This window comes from Aquila chrysaetos, chromosome 21 (genome assembly GCF_900496995.4).
Source record: "Aquila chrysaetos chrysaetos chromosome 21, bAquChr1.4, whole genome shotgun sequence".
Taxonomy (NCBI): domain Eukaryota; kingdom Metazoa; phylum Chordata; class Aves; order Accipitriformes; family Accipitridae; genus Aquila; species Aquila chrysaetos.
In genome coordinates, this window is record NC_044024.1 from 8,110,391 (window position 1) to 8,126,553 (window position 16,163).

The following is a 16,163-nucleotide window of genomic DNA, read 5'->3' on the forward strand; positions in this document are numbered from 1 at the left end:
TTAAATGAGATAGGGCTGAGCTCCTGAGGCCAAGAAGCGCGCTGTTGGAATTTGTATTCACTGGACGTAGATTTTACTGTGCTACCTACCTTGCAATCGAAAGTGGCATTTAATCATTTTGGCAATTGATTTCATAGACATAAATTTGATCTCAACCTAAATGAAAAGTGTTGCAAAGCTGGCTGCCCTGCTTTTGTTTTTGGTCTTTTTCATATCTCAGCCTTGAGAAGAAACCCAGAGATTTGTTTTTAGCATCCTGCTCGCTTGGAACGGCACATCAGGATTTCCCACATTAATCTCACTATTGTTTTTTTACAGAGCCTCAGCTTAAAGGTATAGTAACAAAGCTATACAGCAGGCAAGGATACCACTTGCAGTTGCAAGCAGATGGAACAATTGATGGAACAAAAGAGGAGGACAGTAGTTATAGTAAGTGACATGAGAATCAATGGTGTGTTTGTGAACTGTGGTGTCTTATTCTTCCCATCTAGGTCCGTTCAAAATTGTTGTCCTGGGATGACTGAGTGAGTGGAAGCGGCACTGACACTGTGCTCACAGCGCAGAAGTCTTTCAGACTTACTGGGTCTGAAAGAAATGCAAATAAAAATCACTTATAGAAATAATGAACCAGAGGAGGTAATGATGACACATATGACAAACAAAGCAAATGTTATCTCCATGGTAATCTAGAGAAGTTCATTGCTGTCCTTTGGATTTTATTAGACTTTTTTTTTTTTCAACAGGGAAAATTTGCTCGCCTACTCAGTGTGCCTGAAATAGAATAACGCTATCTCCACTCTTAAACAGGGGCTCATTCAAACAGAGCCATGTTATTTTACACAATGAGAGTTCATCATAATTTTAAAGTTCACATTTCCCTATTATTATTTTTTTTTTACCCCTTCTGAACTTAATTATACCTTCAGCTTTCATGCAGATTTCCCTCAGCTTTTCTGTGAAAAAGCTTTGGATGTTTTGGGTTTGGTTTTTTTACAACTTCAAGAATTGGTAGAAAACAGGAAAAGATGACTAGACCATAGATTTGGTGTGTGTAAATAAAATATTCAAGAGTTTCGCATAGTTGCACTGTTTAGCTAAACTACGTTTCTGTTCTAAAAAAAAAAAGTTAGGAGGCGCAAGGAGTTTGAGAAGGTATTTCAGGCCACTTAGACAACAAACCATGAAATCCAACAGGCAGACATTCCTTTTAATTATTAAAAAGTGCTGATTTAAGTGCCATCCTCTTTACATGAAAAGCGTTTGCAGGTGAAACATCATTTCATTTTGCAGGGCCCTTGAATATTGCAGAGTAAGCACTAGATGCAGTAGGAAGTAGCATATCTTAGTTGTCCGATCGCTTGCTCCCACCCTTTTCCCGTACCCTCTTTAATCCTTTTGGTATCCCTGTGTTAACTTCTGAGTGACAGAAGGGAACTGGTTACGCTGCTGGAGGAGGTCTCTGCTGCAGCCACGGGAGGTGCTGGCCTTAGGGCAGCGCACAAGCGTGGGATCTGTAGGGACACCTGAGCTCCGGCTCCAGGTCCCGTCCTCGCCCACGGAGAAGGTGGCACAAAGACCAGATCAGCGCAATGCTGAGCGGCTGCTGCCATCTTACTGAGTTCTCCTCAGTGCAGCCACAAAATCTACTCTAAAAATGATCCGTATGGACCTTAAACATTGACTTTTCTTTCAAGTGAATGATCTAATATTTATGATTTCAAAAGTCAGTACAGATCGTTCAGGATTGCAGGGTAATTCTGTTCATTATCTTAAAGAAGAAGAAATAGGCAAACCTTACTTTTTACATCAAAGCATGATATTGTTATAAACTTTTAATATACCAGAGCAAATATCTGAAATTGCATCTTTTTTTTTTTTCCTGATTGTTTCATTTAAATACTTTGCTTGGAATCCCTCTAATAGGGATTCTGAGATTCAAAACAAGATAAAATTTATGGAAATACAAATGTGTCTGTTTCTAAGATACCTTTGTTTTCACTGCGTCCTTAAATTTACCATAACCTGTTAGATTACAAAGCAAATCATAAAAATTCCTTGTTGCTGGATACCAGCCTTCCAAAATGCTGAATACTTAAATGTAATGGAAGTATCCCAGAAATGGTTGCAGCTGGGCTGCAGTATCTAAGTGTTCAGAACAGAGGAGGGTTTTATCATAAAAAACGCACATGCTTTTGTATATATTCCTCTTTTATGTAAGGTAAGTGTATGGACTGAATGTCCTGCAGTCCTGAATTTATTTTAATGGCAATATTTTTAATGGAGCTAGTAAGACAGACTGATTTATACTGTGGATCAGTAGGGAGCTCCCTACATAAGGGGCTTCCCCCAAAGCCTTGCTCACATGAGTATTAAGTGGATCAGGCCCTCTAAAATCCTTTCTTCCAATATCTGCAGAGATATCTTTCATTTAGCCCATATCCATGCACTGCGGGGAAGCCACAGGAGTTGTAGCCCGCTCCAAAAGCAGGAGGACTCCTTCTCCAGTCCGTTCTCTCCTCCTTCGCACCCCTGAGGGATGTCATTGCTGTTCCCTTTTGTCACCTTCACTGAATATTTGCTCTAAGACTATTTGCTTTGCAGTGCAGTGTGATAATAAAAACTCCCCCTAATAGGAAGGGGAACATCCTCAAATGCAGCTGTGGCCAGCAGAGCGGTTGCACAGCGCTAGGACTCTGCAACTGCATTTTTTAGAGCAAATCATAACCATAGTCCACCTGGTCTCCAGACAGAGCATTAGTCAGCCTTGTTTAAATTTCAGAATTTGTCTTCCCTGTTTACGGTAGAGATGGGGAGAGGTTGCAGGCCCTTATAGCCAGCTGCTGTTTTGGGCTCCTGACAGCATCTTGGGCCCAGGGGTCCACCTTCTCCATCATTTTCTATCTAGAGCTGAGTGGGATGTTTGCCTGAAGATCCCTTTCGGCTTCTGACTTGGGAGCAATTATTTCAAGCTCTGCAGACCCAGTGCTGCACGCAGGGTTCACAAAAACAAGGTTGCATCCACAATTGCAGAGAGTTTAAAAGAAAGCTGAGATTTTGGAGCACAGTTTAGGCAGGAAATGAAACATGGACTTGAGGAGCCATACCACTCACCAGACCTCAGTTTTAGCTAAGAGTCCGTGTGATTTGAGGAGGTGCCTTGTGGAAAGGATTTCCTGGCTGAGAAACAGATTTTGACTCATTAAATGTGTTAAATAGGGCAAGGTTTTAAATCAAGGCAAAATTTATTCCCCAATTTTGGCAAGACAAAGAGATTTCAAGACTTATAAAATAGGGAAATATAGGAAATGATATCCTGCAGAAAGCATACAGAGATCCAGGTGGCCAAGCCAAAGATGGCAGAGACCTCACACTAATGTATATGTTCATAAATCCAGCTGTGGCCCACTGCCTCTTATTTTGCAGCTCTAGTTCTCCGTCAGCTTGTATTGCACAAGGGCTATAGTAAAGATCATTTCTCCCTTAGGCATCGCCAAGTTTTTCATTACGATGGCTATTATATCCTTATTTTAAACAGTGCAAACGTAATAGGGAAAGGCTAGGGTGCAAATAACTTTCCATTATTTTATGCTAACATAAGCTGATCACAGTAGCAAGCAATTTATTTTCCTGTGGCTTTTTTGCCACCCTTTCCGTCATATCTGCTCACATGAGGGTCAACCCCTAGAAATGCGCTAGCATCTCAAACCTGTCGTCCGTGGCATTGGGGGCTGCGTGGCTCTGCTGTTGGCCCCGTCAGCTTTCGCTGGTCACGGACAAACCACTCGCTGTTGCAGAAGCCAGACTTGGACTTGGTGCTGTGCGAGGACGGTGGGAGCAACGGCTGCTGCTGGAGGGGACGGTTCCCTTTTTTGGTGCAGTGCCAACGTCCCCTTGGCTCGGAGGCGGCAGCTGGGGCAGCCCGGCTGCGCGTCTGGCCGTGCCGGCGTAGGACAGATTGACCGCGCACCCCTCCGACAGCCGGTCCCTCTCCCCGTCGGCAGCAGAGCCAGCTTTACTCCCCCGCAGCCCTTTTGCAACTTCCGATCGTCTGTGCCACGGCAGCTGCTAATCCCACCGATGTCTAAACCGGCTTCTGAGCGTGCCCAACCCTCGTCTTGCTTCAAAATAGAGCATGTACGCTGATGGCAGGAAAACACGTTCGGCTGCTGAGGGAAGCAGCTGAGCACCCATCTCAGTGGGTGCCCCAGCCTTCCCCTGGCAGAAGGCGCTCAGCCTCGTATCTCTGCTCACTTTGCCAAGCACAGCACAGCCAGGAATCGCTCGCTAAAACCTGTCTCCGTGCCTCGTGGCCGTGAGCTGTGTCTTCTCAACCCTCCCAGGCTGTGCCCTGTCCTCAGCTGGTTCGTAGCACGATTTACAGTGGAGCCCGTACTCGTACCCTTGTGCTGAAAATAACCAAACGCTTGCCCTACTCATAAATATGCCATTAAGAAAGCACCTTTCAAAAGAGAGCTCCAGGTTCTGCCTGGATATTGAGCTTTAAATTGTGCTCTCCTGCCTACACGGAGATCAGATGCTTTTTGGGGTTGAACTGCAAAAGAGGGCTCTCCAAGGGAATATTTACTGAGTCAGACAGGGAATATTTTCTCCCCCCGATAAATTCAAGCATTTGATAGAACACATGAGAAATCCATTTCCCTTAGCATATCCCATGCTGAAAATCTAAGTTTTGTTTGCCAAAAACTGTAGAGAACTAGAGGATTTTGGTTTAGTGAAGAGAAAGCCGTTTCTGTTGATTTTTTTGCTTGAGGCGAGTGTGAGGAGGGGCTGCATGTGTGTGTGTGTTTGTGTCTGCATGTACACGTGTGTGTATGAGAGGGAAAGAAAAACGCAGGTATGATTTTATGATCTCCTACATTTATTTATTAGTTCTGGATATTTCCACCTGCTCTGTTATATTTGACCATTGTAGGAAATTCAAAGGTGCCGCAACCTTAGAGCAGAGCACCTGTAGTTCGTGGTGTGTCCCTCAGCTGCTGGTCCCCCCCCCGAGCCCATTGCACCCCCTTTTCACCCAGCCGGGGGGCTGAGATGTTCAGGTTAACCCGGGACAGCACACGGAGCCGGAGGTCCAGCTGGAACAGAGTCTGTTTTCACCAGAATTTAGTCCTTTGTCCCCAGTGTTCGCTTCTGGCCATGCCTTTATCGAAGCAGGACATGAATACGTTTGCTCTTTGTTTTTTGATACATTCTTGACAACCCCACACCCCAAATTCAGGATCTGTATTAAATGCTGGCAAGCTGCAGATTTTCTTTTAATTAAATATGACCATTTGGGGATTGTCAGGCTGAAAAAGGAATTTATAATGGGTCATAATTCTTAGCTTATACTTTTGAAAATTCAATAATTTCAAATTCATAATTGAGTTTTAAATTCAGACAGTGACCATAAATACCACACTTCAGCCGGAAGCAGACGGGATTTTTCCAGCCAAGTAATAAACCATTGGAAATAAGAGCCAGTTTGGCATTACTTCATCCTATCTCTGCATTTATACAACAGACTGGAAGGAGATGCTTTGCATTATGATAACAGTTCTTGAAAATTTTCTTAACTCCCCTTTATTTTTAATCCTACATATTGAACACAGAGTACTGTATTCAACTCATTATTACTTGTGTTCAATTGTAACAAATCCATAAATCTAAGCTATGGCAGAGCTTTGCTGTTTTTTTTTTTTTTTTTAATTTGCCACTTTACAAACCGGAATCTTCGTTTTTTGAAGAGACGTTTCTCTGCTTATAAATACTGCCACTATTAGCATATATGCAAGCATAAACGCAAGCAGAACATTCGAAGCAGCTCAATTTTGAAAGCACAGATTTAGGGCTTGATCTAAAGAATATGCTGTCATTTCATTTCATTTTGAAGTTATTTAACTCTGTTTTTTCAAACCCATTCTCCTCTCAAAAAGAGAAAAAAAAAACAGTGAGTTTTGAGTGGAAACATTTTGAGATGTTAATGAAGGTTTTTAACTTTTCTGAATTTCATCTTGCTCCTTCCTTTTGGTCAAAAATGTTTACTGAATTTGATCTGAATTTGCAAAAAAAAAAAAAAAAGTTTTGATCATCTTGAAAAACTTTTTGTTTGTTTTTGGATCACCTTTTTTTTTTTTTTTGCACTTACTGACAGAAAAAAAACCCCAAACCAAATTAAGTATGTTCAACTCTACTCAGCAGACCCTGGATTCTGCTCATGAGGCAGGTAAGTCCTTTTAGCTCTCAATACCTCCAATTCACCATCTTCAGAATGTGGGAGATACACTGATACCCTCTGTAGATAATTTCTGAGCTATTGGTGGAAATTGCTATAGAAGAGCACAATAGTAGCAGAATTGTTCTGTAGCACCCACAGAAATTAATATATGCATGAATAGGCATTTTTTATTTTGTTCTGGTAATTATGGTTTAACTGTCTATCTAATCTGCATACTCTAAAGGATTAATTTTGCTCTCCATCTCCTTTCTCTCCTAGCTTTGTTTAACCTCATACCTGTGGGTTTACGAGTGGTGGCGATTCAGGGGGTTCAAACAAAATTGTATCTGGCAATGAACAGTGAAGGATACCTATATACATCAGTAAGTAAACATTTTTAATTTTGTTCTCACTGAAATTATCGTAAGAACTTAGTAAAAGAATAATTTACTGTTCCAAGGAATCTGTTTATAATCTATAGGCATGAGATTTGACAGCAAATTCAGTATAGTGGTGGTAGTCTGGTTTTAGCTTATTACTCTGCTTCCATTAAGAATATATATGGATGCACGGAATCAAACTGTGGTGCCTTTGATGCAAACCAATAATCCCAAAGTGTGAAATAAAAAAAAACCCCACAACTGAAACCCCAAACAGAAAGGATGCTTTCTCTTGGTCACTGTGGACTGATTGGGCTAATCAGTGTGGGGTACAGAGGGAAAGGGACAACTTTGTGAATCACACGCATGCCTGAACACATTTTATATCTTCCCATATAATCTCTATTACTGTTATTAAAAGGGATTAGAGAAAGTAATTTTTGTTTGTTTGTTTGGCCAGGATTTTCAAATTGAAATGGAATTAGGTGCCAAAATCTTATGGCTTCAAGTTGCTGAGTAACTAAAGAAATGTTTTATTAGCAGTTTTGATGAAGAACGTCAGTTAATAATTTTCAGTGGCATTTCTCAAGAGAGCAAACAGTGTTTTTATGAAAAAAAGAAAAAAGGACATTTTTTAAAATAGACCATTTTTCAATTAAAAACATTTAGTTGAACTGTGTTCAGGAGTTTTAATTATAAAGTCTTAATAGATTTTTCCCAAGGAGGAAAATAGAGGAAAATGTAATTTATTATCTGCTACAAATTATTCTCTTCTATGAATGATTCCCTTAAGGTGCCTCTAATACTGATAACAATTAAGTAAACTTACTCAAATCTCTCATTTGTTTTGCAATCCTGACAGCCGGGACAAGGGGCAGCTTTGCATATTTTTCCTCTTGTATCTGCCAGAGCAAAAGCAAATTAGAACTGGTTATGCTGTGGGACAAAGTAAAATTTCAGTGAATGGCATCGAACTCTGCTTTTCTTTTTACTCTGGCTATTTGCTTAGTGCGGTTAATCCACAGATCTGTTTGCAGGGCTGTAGCCACGCAGCCAGATCGTGCAAAGTCCCCTTAATCCCGCGTAGTCACGGTCCTGAGGCTGCACAGCGTCATTTACGTTTGCACTGCAAATGTACCTTTGACCGCACCGTGCGTTTTCATTGACATTAGCATCCTCAGCTGCGCTCCTTTTTGGCTGCCCACTCGCCGAGAGAGCACTGTGCCGTGCCGGCTTCTGCGGGCTCGATTCCGCCTCGGGGAGCGTTACCTCGAGTCGCGTCTCCGGGTGGGATAGCAAGGTTTGTGCAGGAAGCAAAATTCCGTCACCGTGCGCAGCGAACGTGCTTGGTTTGCGTAGGTCAGTTCTTTCATTGCATACATTCTGGAAGAATCGGGTATGTTTTTGCAAAGATGCAGAAAACGGGATGGGAACAGATTCTGCCACTGTTAACCTACAACGGAGCGCTAACTTCTCATTGTGAGACATAACCCTGAAGTCAGTGGTCCCTCTGAGAGAACAAAGGATCACTTCTAGTATCCCTCGATGTGAGGAGGAGGAGCAGAATATGACCCTTATTTAGATTAAGCCCAGCTTTTAGTTTGATGGGTATCTAGGCATCTTAGGCAGAGCTCAGAGATTCACTTTCGTTCTAATTTTTGGTATTTGCATTGATTAGGGATAGTTCTTCATGTGGTCTTAAATGTTAGCATGAATAGTGTCTTCCTTGAATCCTTTAGTATCTGTGAATTTAATAGTTTATGCCATTGCAAAATTAACTGGCGACATCCCTCTGTTTTCCCCTTAGTAACAACGGTCGTTTTTGTTTCTTTATTAGGCAGCTATATTTTCTTACATTGATTCTTTTATTCTTCTTGAACCTGATGGGCTTGGCAAAGCCTTAAACAGACTTTAGTCATGTTGTTGTGTCCAAAATTCATATTTTTAAATACTTTTCACAAAGATGGGTGTCCATTTGATGTTGATCTACTTTTCCAAAGCAAGTTTCCATCTAAGTCCTCAATAATCTTGGGTTTATCACCTGCTGCTTTTTGGTTTGGTTGGTTTGTCCTTTACAATAATGGCAAGAAACTGCCTTGGCAGTCAAAACCCAGCTCGTGTCTCTGTCAGTGCGCCCAGGGAATGGACAAGTGCTGATGAGGAGCATCCATCTGCCCCTACTTCACCTGCTATGCAAAAAAAGGTTGCCAGAACTGCAGTTCCAGCACCATTTTTTAAGTGTTTCTAGCACTTCTTTTGCTGATAATGGTCCTTTCAGCAAGAGATACAGTCTGATGCATGGGAAATTAGCTCTATATTTTGGGCTGGATTCTTGGTTGATGTAAATGAGTCCCAGGAGAGCTCAGCCGATTTATACCAGCTGAACACTCACCTGTTCAAGGGATGCCAACAGGGAGTCCGGGGAACAGATCAGCTCAAGTAAATGACATCCATCTCCACATCCTGAGGGTTTCTAAGCCCTTACAGGGATGTGTTCCTGAATGGGATTTGTCAGGAGCAGACAGATGGCAACATGGGATTGATCAGGAGGAAAAGCCCCACAAAAGACTGTCAAATTCCTGAAGCAAAAATATAGGGAAAACCAGAAATGTACTTAAATTGTCGATAACTATAACAGATAGTTGCACCATTTCCAGAGAGAAATGAAATTAGTATTGATGATGCAATGTAATAGGGAGGGAGAATATTGTGGTCTATGTCATGATCACTTGCTTTTGGTTTTATTGCAACTCCAGCGCTTCAGTCATGCTTGTGTCTGCGCAGAACTGTTTCCTTCAGATTGCACTGCCGAAGGTTATAGATTCGTTCGGTAAATGGTTTGAAAAACACCCTGCTAACGTGCCATCCCTGTTCCTCACCCCGTGCTACTGTCTGTGTCGTGCACCTGATAGCACCTTTTAGCCTGAAACGCTTCCAAAACACTGCGCCTGATAAAGAGGCCATTAAGTCCACGGCAATTACCCCACTGGTAAATAGGTAAATAAGACATCTGGCTTATGGGCGGATAAATGGAGGCTCAGCTAAGTGCTTTCCCACACTCGCACAGGAAAGCACATTAGGGGTAACACACCAGGTGTCCCATTTCCATGTATCTTGCACTAAACTGCAGTATTAAATTGCAGTTCCTCTTCGTTTCAGTGACTGCGGTGAATTCTCATATTTTGTTCCTTAGGCTATATTTTTTAGGTTTGGGCTGTGCAGCAACAAAATTGACTTAGTTGATTCTGAGCGTCCTCCATATGTAGAAAATATGTCCTAGCCACAATCCAGTACAGTTGTTGGCAGATGGAGAATATCTGCGGATCCAGTTTGCTAATTTGTTGAGCTCTGGCTTTGGCCTTGCCTCTTCCTCCCTAGCAGTCTGCCAGGATGGGGATTCAGGTATCTGACGTCAGAGGTAGTCTGCAGTGTGGTTTGCTTCTGATCCAGTGACTGTACACAAGAATGAGGTGAATTTGCTCCATGAGGGGATCAGTGATGTATAATAAATCTGCAGAGAATAGATATCTGTAGTTGGCTGCCAGAGTTTATAGATAGTTTGCGGCGTCTGTCAGTTAGAGCAAAAATAAGATCTTTAATGTAATGATAAAAGTTCCTCAGGGACAAGGCAGCAACTCAGCTAAGCAAAAAACCAGATATTATGTTAAAATAAATATATAATTATCTACATTTGTTATAGAAGCACATTAAAAGTCCTGGACTGCAGAGAAGGGAAGCGACCTTGGTCCTCCCTGCAGCCTGCCACGCTGCCACTGCTCGCCCCGCTCTGAGCGGCGGTGCCTCCTCTCCGCACCAGCTGGAAAATGCCTCTTTGTATCCCAGAACACCACCACATTTGAAATGTTTTTTTTTTCTGTAGCTGGTTTCCTACCAAAGTCGATGGGAGTTGTGGGACTGCACCTCCCAAGCCGAACCCACCCTCACAATTTTATTTGGAGGGACCTTGTCGGGAGCTATTTGAAGCCGTAGCTCTTCCTGCTGTTTGATGCTTGAGCATCCATTTAAAATGAAAACACAGGGTTTGATTCATCCCTTCTTACACCAGTGTCATGCTGCTGCAAGATGACTTGAACAGTGTTATGGTACTGCTGTCTTACGTAACCACAAAATGAATCATGCCCTTTTGTATTTTAGGATGGCTTTTATTTTCTCTTATTTTTCTTTCTGTGAATGACCACGTCTTTCAGATGACCACCATATGTGCTACACTTGAGTTTTTCAGGTTTCACACCCTATGAATTCCTTGTGTTCTTTCATTGTCTTGAACAAAAGAGTGAAAAATATTTTAAGGATCTCTGTGTCAGACACGTAGTCCTAGAGCTATTGCTTTCTCATTGAAGTGATTGTGATGTGACAGAGGAGGCTCACAGTGATACAGAGCAGCAGCTGAGTGAAGTTCATTAGAGGGAAGGCATGTATGTAGGTGAAGAGAATTTGGTGTACTGCTTGAATTCTGCATAGGCTGAAACATAACCCAAAATACAGCAAATTTTAAAAAATAGCCTGAGACCATCTAGCCGTGTATTTTCCATGAACCATCATGTCAGAGTTTTTAAAATCATTTAATGATTGTCAGTGAAACGCATATTTCTCCTATAGAGCATTTCAGCTCATGTAATTGTGTGCTTGTCTAGCCTGGACACATTGTCAGAAACAATAAAATTAAATATGTGCTGCTCATTGCATCCTTCTGGCTGGTCTCAGGAGCCATGCAACTCAGCTTGTAAAGAGTGCTTGTTTTCCATCTTGTCTTGTTCTGGGTTCCTGTGATTTGCCAAAGCATTTGATTTAATAGCGTCGTATCTGAGCAAGCTTATAGCTTCTCCCAGGTTGGATAGAGTCCTTGTCTAAGAGTAGTCCTTTGCCCTGACCATGTGTGATAGGGCCCAGTCTGTCCCTCCTTCCTGCAGCCTTTCAACTCATTTATTGGAAATTCAGGGCAGTCAGCCTTTTGTAGGATGGGTATTAGGAAGTATGCTACATGGCAGAGTTGTTTATGCTTGCTTTGTTAGCTATTTTAGGACGTCCAGTATTTCTGAGTTAATAGAGCTGCTGTACGTGGCTTAATTTTGCCATTTCTTGTCTGATGCGCTCGGTACAGAGTTAGCATGGGTTTAAGGAGCACTTTGATTTAATACCCTGTGCAGAATTTTGTATATAATTTACCCTAAGAGAGCATTCAGCTAACATTGTCCTCTGTATGTAAAATAGATTGTCATATATAAGTTTGGTACCTGCACAGAAAGTAAATATTGTATGAAGCGTGCACGTTGATTATAGCCAAGAGAACTGAAATGTGATTAAATTCTCAGAGTGATTCAAAAATTGGTTTTGGTGAGTTGGAGAGAAGAGAAGTTTGTGCATATTTTAATACTGAGCAGTGCAGCGGAGACCTGCTGTAGCTAATGGGAATGGCTGGGGCATTTATAATGAATTACTGGCAAAGAGCATTTTTCCACCTCAGGGAAATAGCATAAACCAAGAGATAGGAGAAATAATCAAAAGCTTCATCTAGTTAAATTTGCATGTCAGTATAAATCATTTTTTACCATGAATGCTCAAGCGCAGACTATACCTTAATATAGTTCATTCTCTTCAACGATAGGGTCTTAAGTACAGCTGCAGCACATTTTTCTTTTCATCGCAACACCTTGCTCTATGCTGGATAAATGCGCAACGTCCTCACAGAGAGGAGGGCTGCTCTGGCCCTCCCGCGACCCGGAGTCGTGCTGACAGCCCTGACTGCCCCACAGCAAAGGTGGGAGAGAGGGCAGGCGAGGTGTGGGATCAGCGCTGGGACAGGAGCATGCTCTCAGGAGGTTCCCAGGCGTTGTAGAACCAGCCTGAACTGATAAATGTTTTCTGACACCTTCAACGGTGGATACCGCTCTAAATTATGCCAGCAGCTAAGCTCAGCAGATGCGAACGATTGTAGTTTGGTTCAGTCTTACAGCAGAGTTGCAGCCCGGAGGTGGATGCTGGCCGGTGCCTGGCGCAGGAGAACCTTGGTGGGTCTCCGTGCGGCATCGCAGGCTCCTGATCACGCTGCCCAGATGGGCGCTCCCTGGCTCAGGCTGTGCTCGCAGGCTCAGCCTATTACCAGGGAATCTGACCGTGAGTTTTGGGGGTTAGTTGTGAGCTGGACTGTGCCTGGCAGTGTAGCTGCAGAGCCCGCTGCTCACAGACTTGTCTCCCCACTGCTGGAGGGACCGGCAGCCTGTGGCTGAGCTTGCTGTGCCAGTCTGGCCCCGCTCTGTGATGTGGGACACTCCTGGGGGTCGGGTCCCTGGGGAAGCAGAGTGGTTCCCTGCAGCAGGTCTTCCTTAATGAGGTATGTGCTGGTCTGTCTTAATGATACGTGCTGTTGCTCAGCAGTGGGCTAAAGAGATGGGTGCTGTTTCGTTCAGGTGCTTGTCTCTGCTGGGATCGGTGCGATTCTAGGTTTCAGGAGACAGACTGCCTGCTGTCTCCAGCAGAGAAGCGGGGAGGGCATCACCCTCCCATGGGAGAATTATTAGGAGACTCAGCAAGCTGAAAGTCTTGGAGCTATTATGCTGCTTTTCTCTACAAGTCATCCACCAGGCATCTGAAATCCACAGAGGTCCCACTGTGCATCCATCCCTCACTGCAGGTGGTGGGAGCTGAGGATACTCAGCACCTTCTACGATGAGGCTTCAGAAGAGGAGCCCGAGTATCAGAAAGTGATGCTTCAGGACTGTGCACCGCACAGATCCTGACAGACTTGCAGTTAGACACCTGTGCGATGGTTTCCTAATAGAGTGGCTGTTAAAAATCAGCAGTGAAATTGCTGTTTGTGCAAGAAGAATTTCAATGTCCTGTGAGATAAATAATATACATGTGAAGTAGATAAAAGACTAAAAGCACATCCACTCTGTTAGTCATTTGCTAATCAATGCCAAAGTCCTTGGGTGAAAAGGCAAAATGTCTTTATAAGCTCAGACTTCACACGTTGCTCAGAGCACAAGTCTGGGACTCGGCAAGCTCAGAAATGTGACTGAAATGGCAATGTTGCTCATAAGGCCCAGTTTTTCAGTTCATTGCGCTGCTCACTGGGGTCACAGTGACACAAAAGCAGCGTGATGCCAAAAAAATAGCCTTGGCAGAATTTGGAGCTGGACCTGAAGTCGGTAGTTTGGCACCTGGATCCCACACCGCTTGCTTCCAGCATTGCGTTTCGGCCCCACGCCAGCAAACAAGGAGTACTGAGTTCCAGGACTTCCAGGCTACTCACAACTCTTCACCGTCACGTTGCAAAGCATGTTTGGCAAGCGAGAGTTGTAAGCAGATAAGGACTTGAGCAGACGGCGTGAGTTGCAAAGTGTGAGAATAAGAGCATTGCCAGGTTCTCAGCGTGTTCAGTTGGGATTGTATATATTCAGATCGCCAAACGACGGAGTACGTTGCTATGATTCAGCAGAGCCAATGAGAAATGTGCCGCTTTTCTCTCCTAAATTTGGTGTGGATGCTAGGTGTTGTGACCAGTGGCATAGGTGCCTGTGGGGTGATAGGTGTGCCTGCTCCCTGTAGGGCTGAGCTCTTCTGCAGTTTGCTGGGAAAATATGTATATTAGTATTCATGTGGATTTTTGAGTTGTTGCTTTTTTTTTCGTATGGAATATCTTCAAGATCAGAAGCAAGATAATTTTCCACACTTACCCTGTTTTTTAAAATGTGGTTTGATTAAAAGAAAATACCCTTATGAAACCTCAGCTTCTTTCCTACGCTTGCCTTTCCTTCTAGAAAGCTGTCTGCCTTCCCTGCTTCTGCCCAGAAGGGTTTCCCCTCCCTCTCGTGCTGCAGGTTGAGCTAATGAGCAGCTCTTGTCACAGTGACTCAGCAGCGCTTCTGCCTTGTTACACTCGCTCTGTAACCTGCCGACGAGATGGCTCACCCCGATGGCGCTTGCAGCCTGCTGCTAGCTGTAAATGCCCATGTGAAGATGAACGTCTAAACAAGGCTGCTGGAGCAACCAAAGACAGTCTCCAAGGACTCCCCAAACCAACAGGAGTGGGTTGGTACTGGAAAACAAACTCAGAACTTGAGTAGAAACTAACCCAGGGTGACAATGAAACACAAGGATTCATCACATTTATTAAATCTGCAGAAAGTGTTTTCCACGCAGCACGTCATTCAGCTGGGGAACTCATTGCAATGGGATGCCGAGGGTGCCATCATTTTTGTGGGTTCAAATATCATTTAGATAAATTCTTGAAAGAAAAACACTGCAAAATACAACGATGTCGTGTTTGGCTTGGAAATGTCCTGAAATCATAGCTTACCAGAGGCTGGGGAAGTGTGCTGGGAAAATATTGGGATAAAATTCCCTTTTTCTTATACTCTCCCATAGGCGTGGGCCAACAGCAAGCCAACGGCTTGAGAAAGATGTGTCCTCACTGGTCAGTCCTGTTGCTGCATCCTGTTGATGTTTTCTTTATGGGTTAGTTTTCAGGAGGCCGTTGCTGCTCTGATGAGAAATACCCAAAAGTGTTAGTTAACCCTGGTTAAGGATATGCGGGAAAAAAGTGGTTGTGCTGTGAGTATGGGACTGGGGTGAGAACGGACGGGCTGCAGGAAAAGCTGAACGAGGAGATGGAAGTGTGCCTGTTCCTGCATATGCATGTTCCTACGCCTGTTCTTGTGTGTGCCTGTTGCTACAGGGCAGGACCCGGAGCTTCGGCTGGTGCAGCAGTGCTAGGACAAACAAAATTTGGCAGCTCCTCTGCTAAAAGTAAGTAAAGGGCAGTTCAGTTCCGCAAAATGACTATCCATCAATCCAGGCTGGCATCATCAACAGATCCGTCGTGTGGGGGTATTCAGAGTGACTTTATTAAACACATTTTTGTGTCTTTTTATCTTCATGTAGCCCTGCAGTCGCAACAGTGCTAAAAGGAAGTGAATTCAGTTCTGTTCCTACTTGGCAGCCTCAAGAGAAATGTTTACTGCTTTCTGGCCGTTTACATCCTTGCAAACCCACTGAAAGCATCCTTTTCCTGGCAGAACTTGTATTGCAAGTGATGAGGTGCAAAAACTGAGAATCCAGCTTGACTGTAAAAGTTCACATTGCATTTGCAGTGTTGTCAGTCAAAAGGCGTCTTTTGAAAAGTCTACTAAGCAAAACCGATGGGGAGCCAGTGGGCAAGAAAAAGGGGTTGTTATCCCCAAGATTCTGAGTTTTATGGTTGCGTTGGGGAACTGCAGCACAACTGAAAGGGGTTTCCAACAGAAACTCTGTTACTTCAGTCACAGAGAGCCTGAATGCCACCCTCTTGGCATGACTTCTCAATACTGAAATCAGAGACACCTCTGTGAGTCCTAGAAAGCAGGATAGATGTGGTGTGCAGTCCAGAAGCTAGGCAGGGACAAAGGAAACAGAAAAGTTGTCTCATTTAGATTATGCCCTTGAAGCCTTGGTTTCAGAAACTAACTTTTCCATAGATAAGCTAATTCTTGGAGGTAGACCTGCTGAATTCCTGGATCAAAAATCTAAAAAGGGTCTGGGGAAAACAAGTCTGTTGAATAAAAATT

The 16,163-nt window shown here is 43.4% G+C and overlaps 1 protein-coding gene across 7 annotated transcripts in view; it reads left to right on the top strand.

Moving 5' to 3' along the window:
- FGF13 (fibroblast growth factor 13) overlaps window positions 1–16,163 on the top strand; it is a 267,134-nt gene that overhangs the window by 203,717 nt on the left and 47,254 nt on the right. For all 7 annotated transcript variants that reach the window (XM_029997143.1, XM_029997141.1, XM_029997145.2 and 4 more), the window contains 2 exons: window positions 319–429; window positions 6,497–6,600. In XM_029997143.1, coding sequence (XP_029853003.1) covers window positions 319–429; window positions 6,497–6,600 — 215 coding nt within the window. The remainder of the gene's footprint in view (window positions 1–318; window positions 430–6,496; window positions 6,601–16,163) is intronic.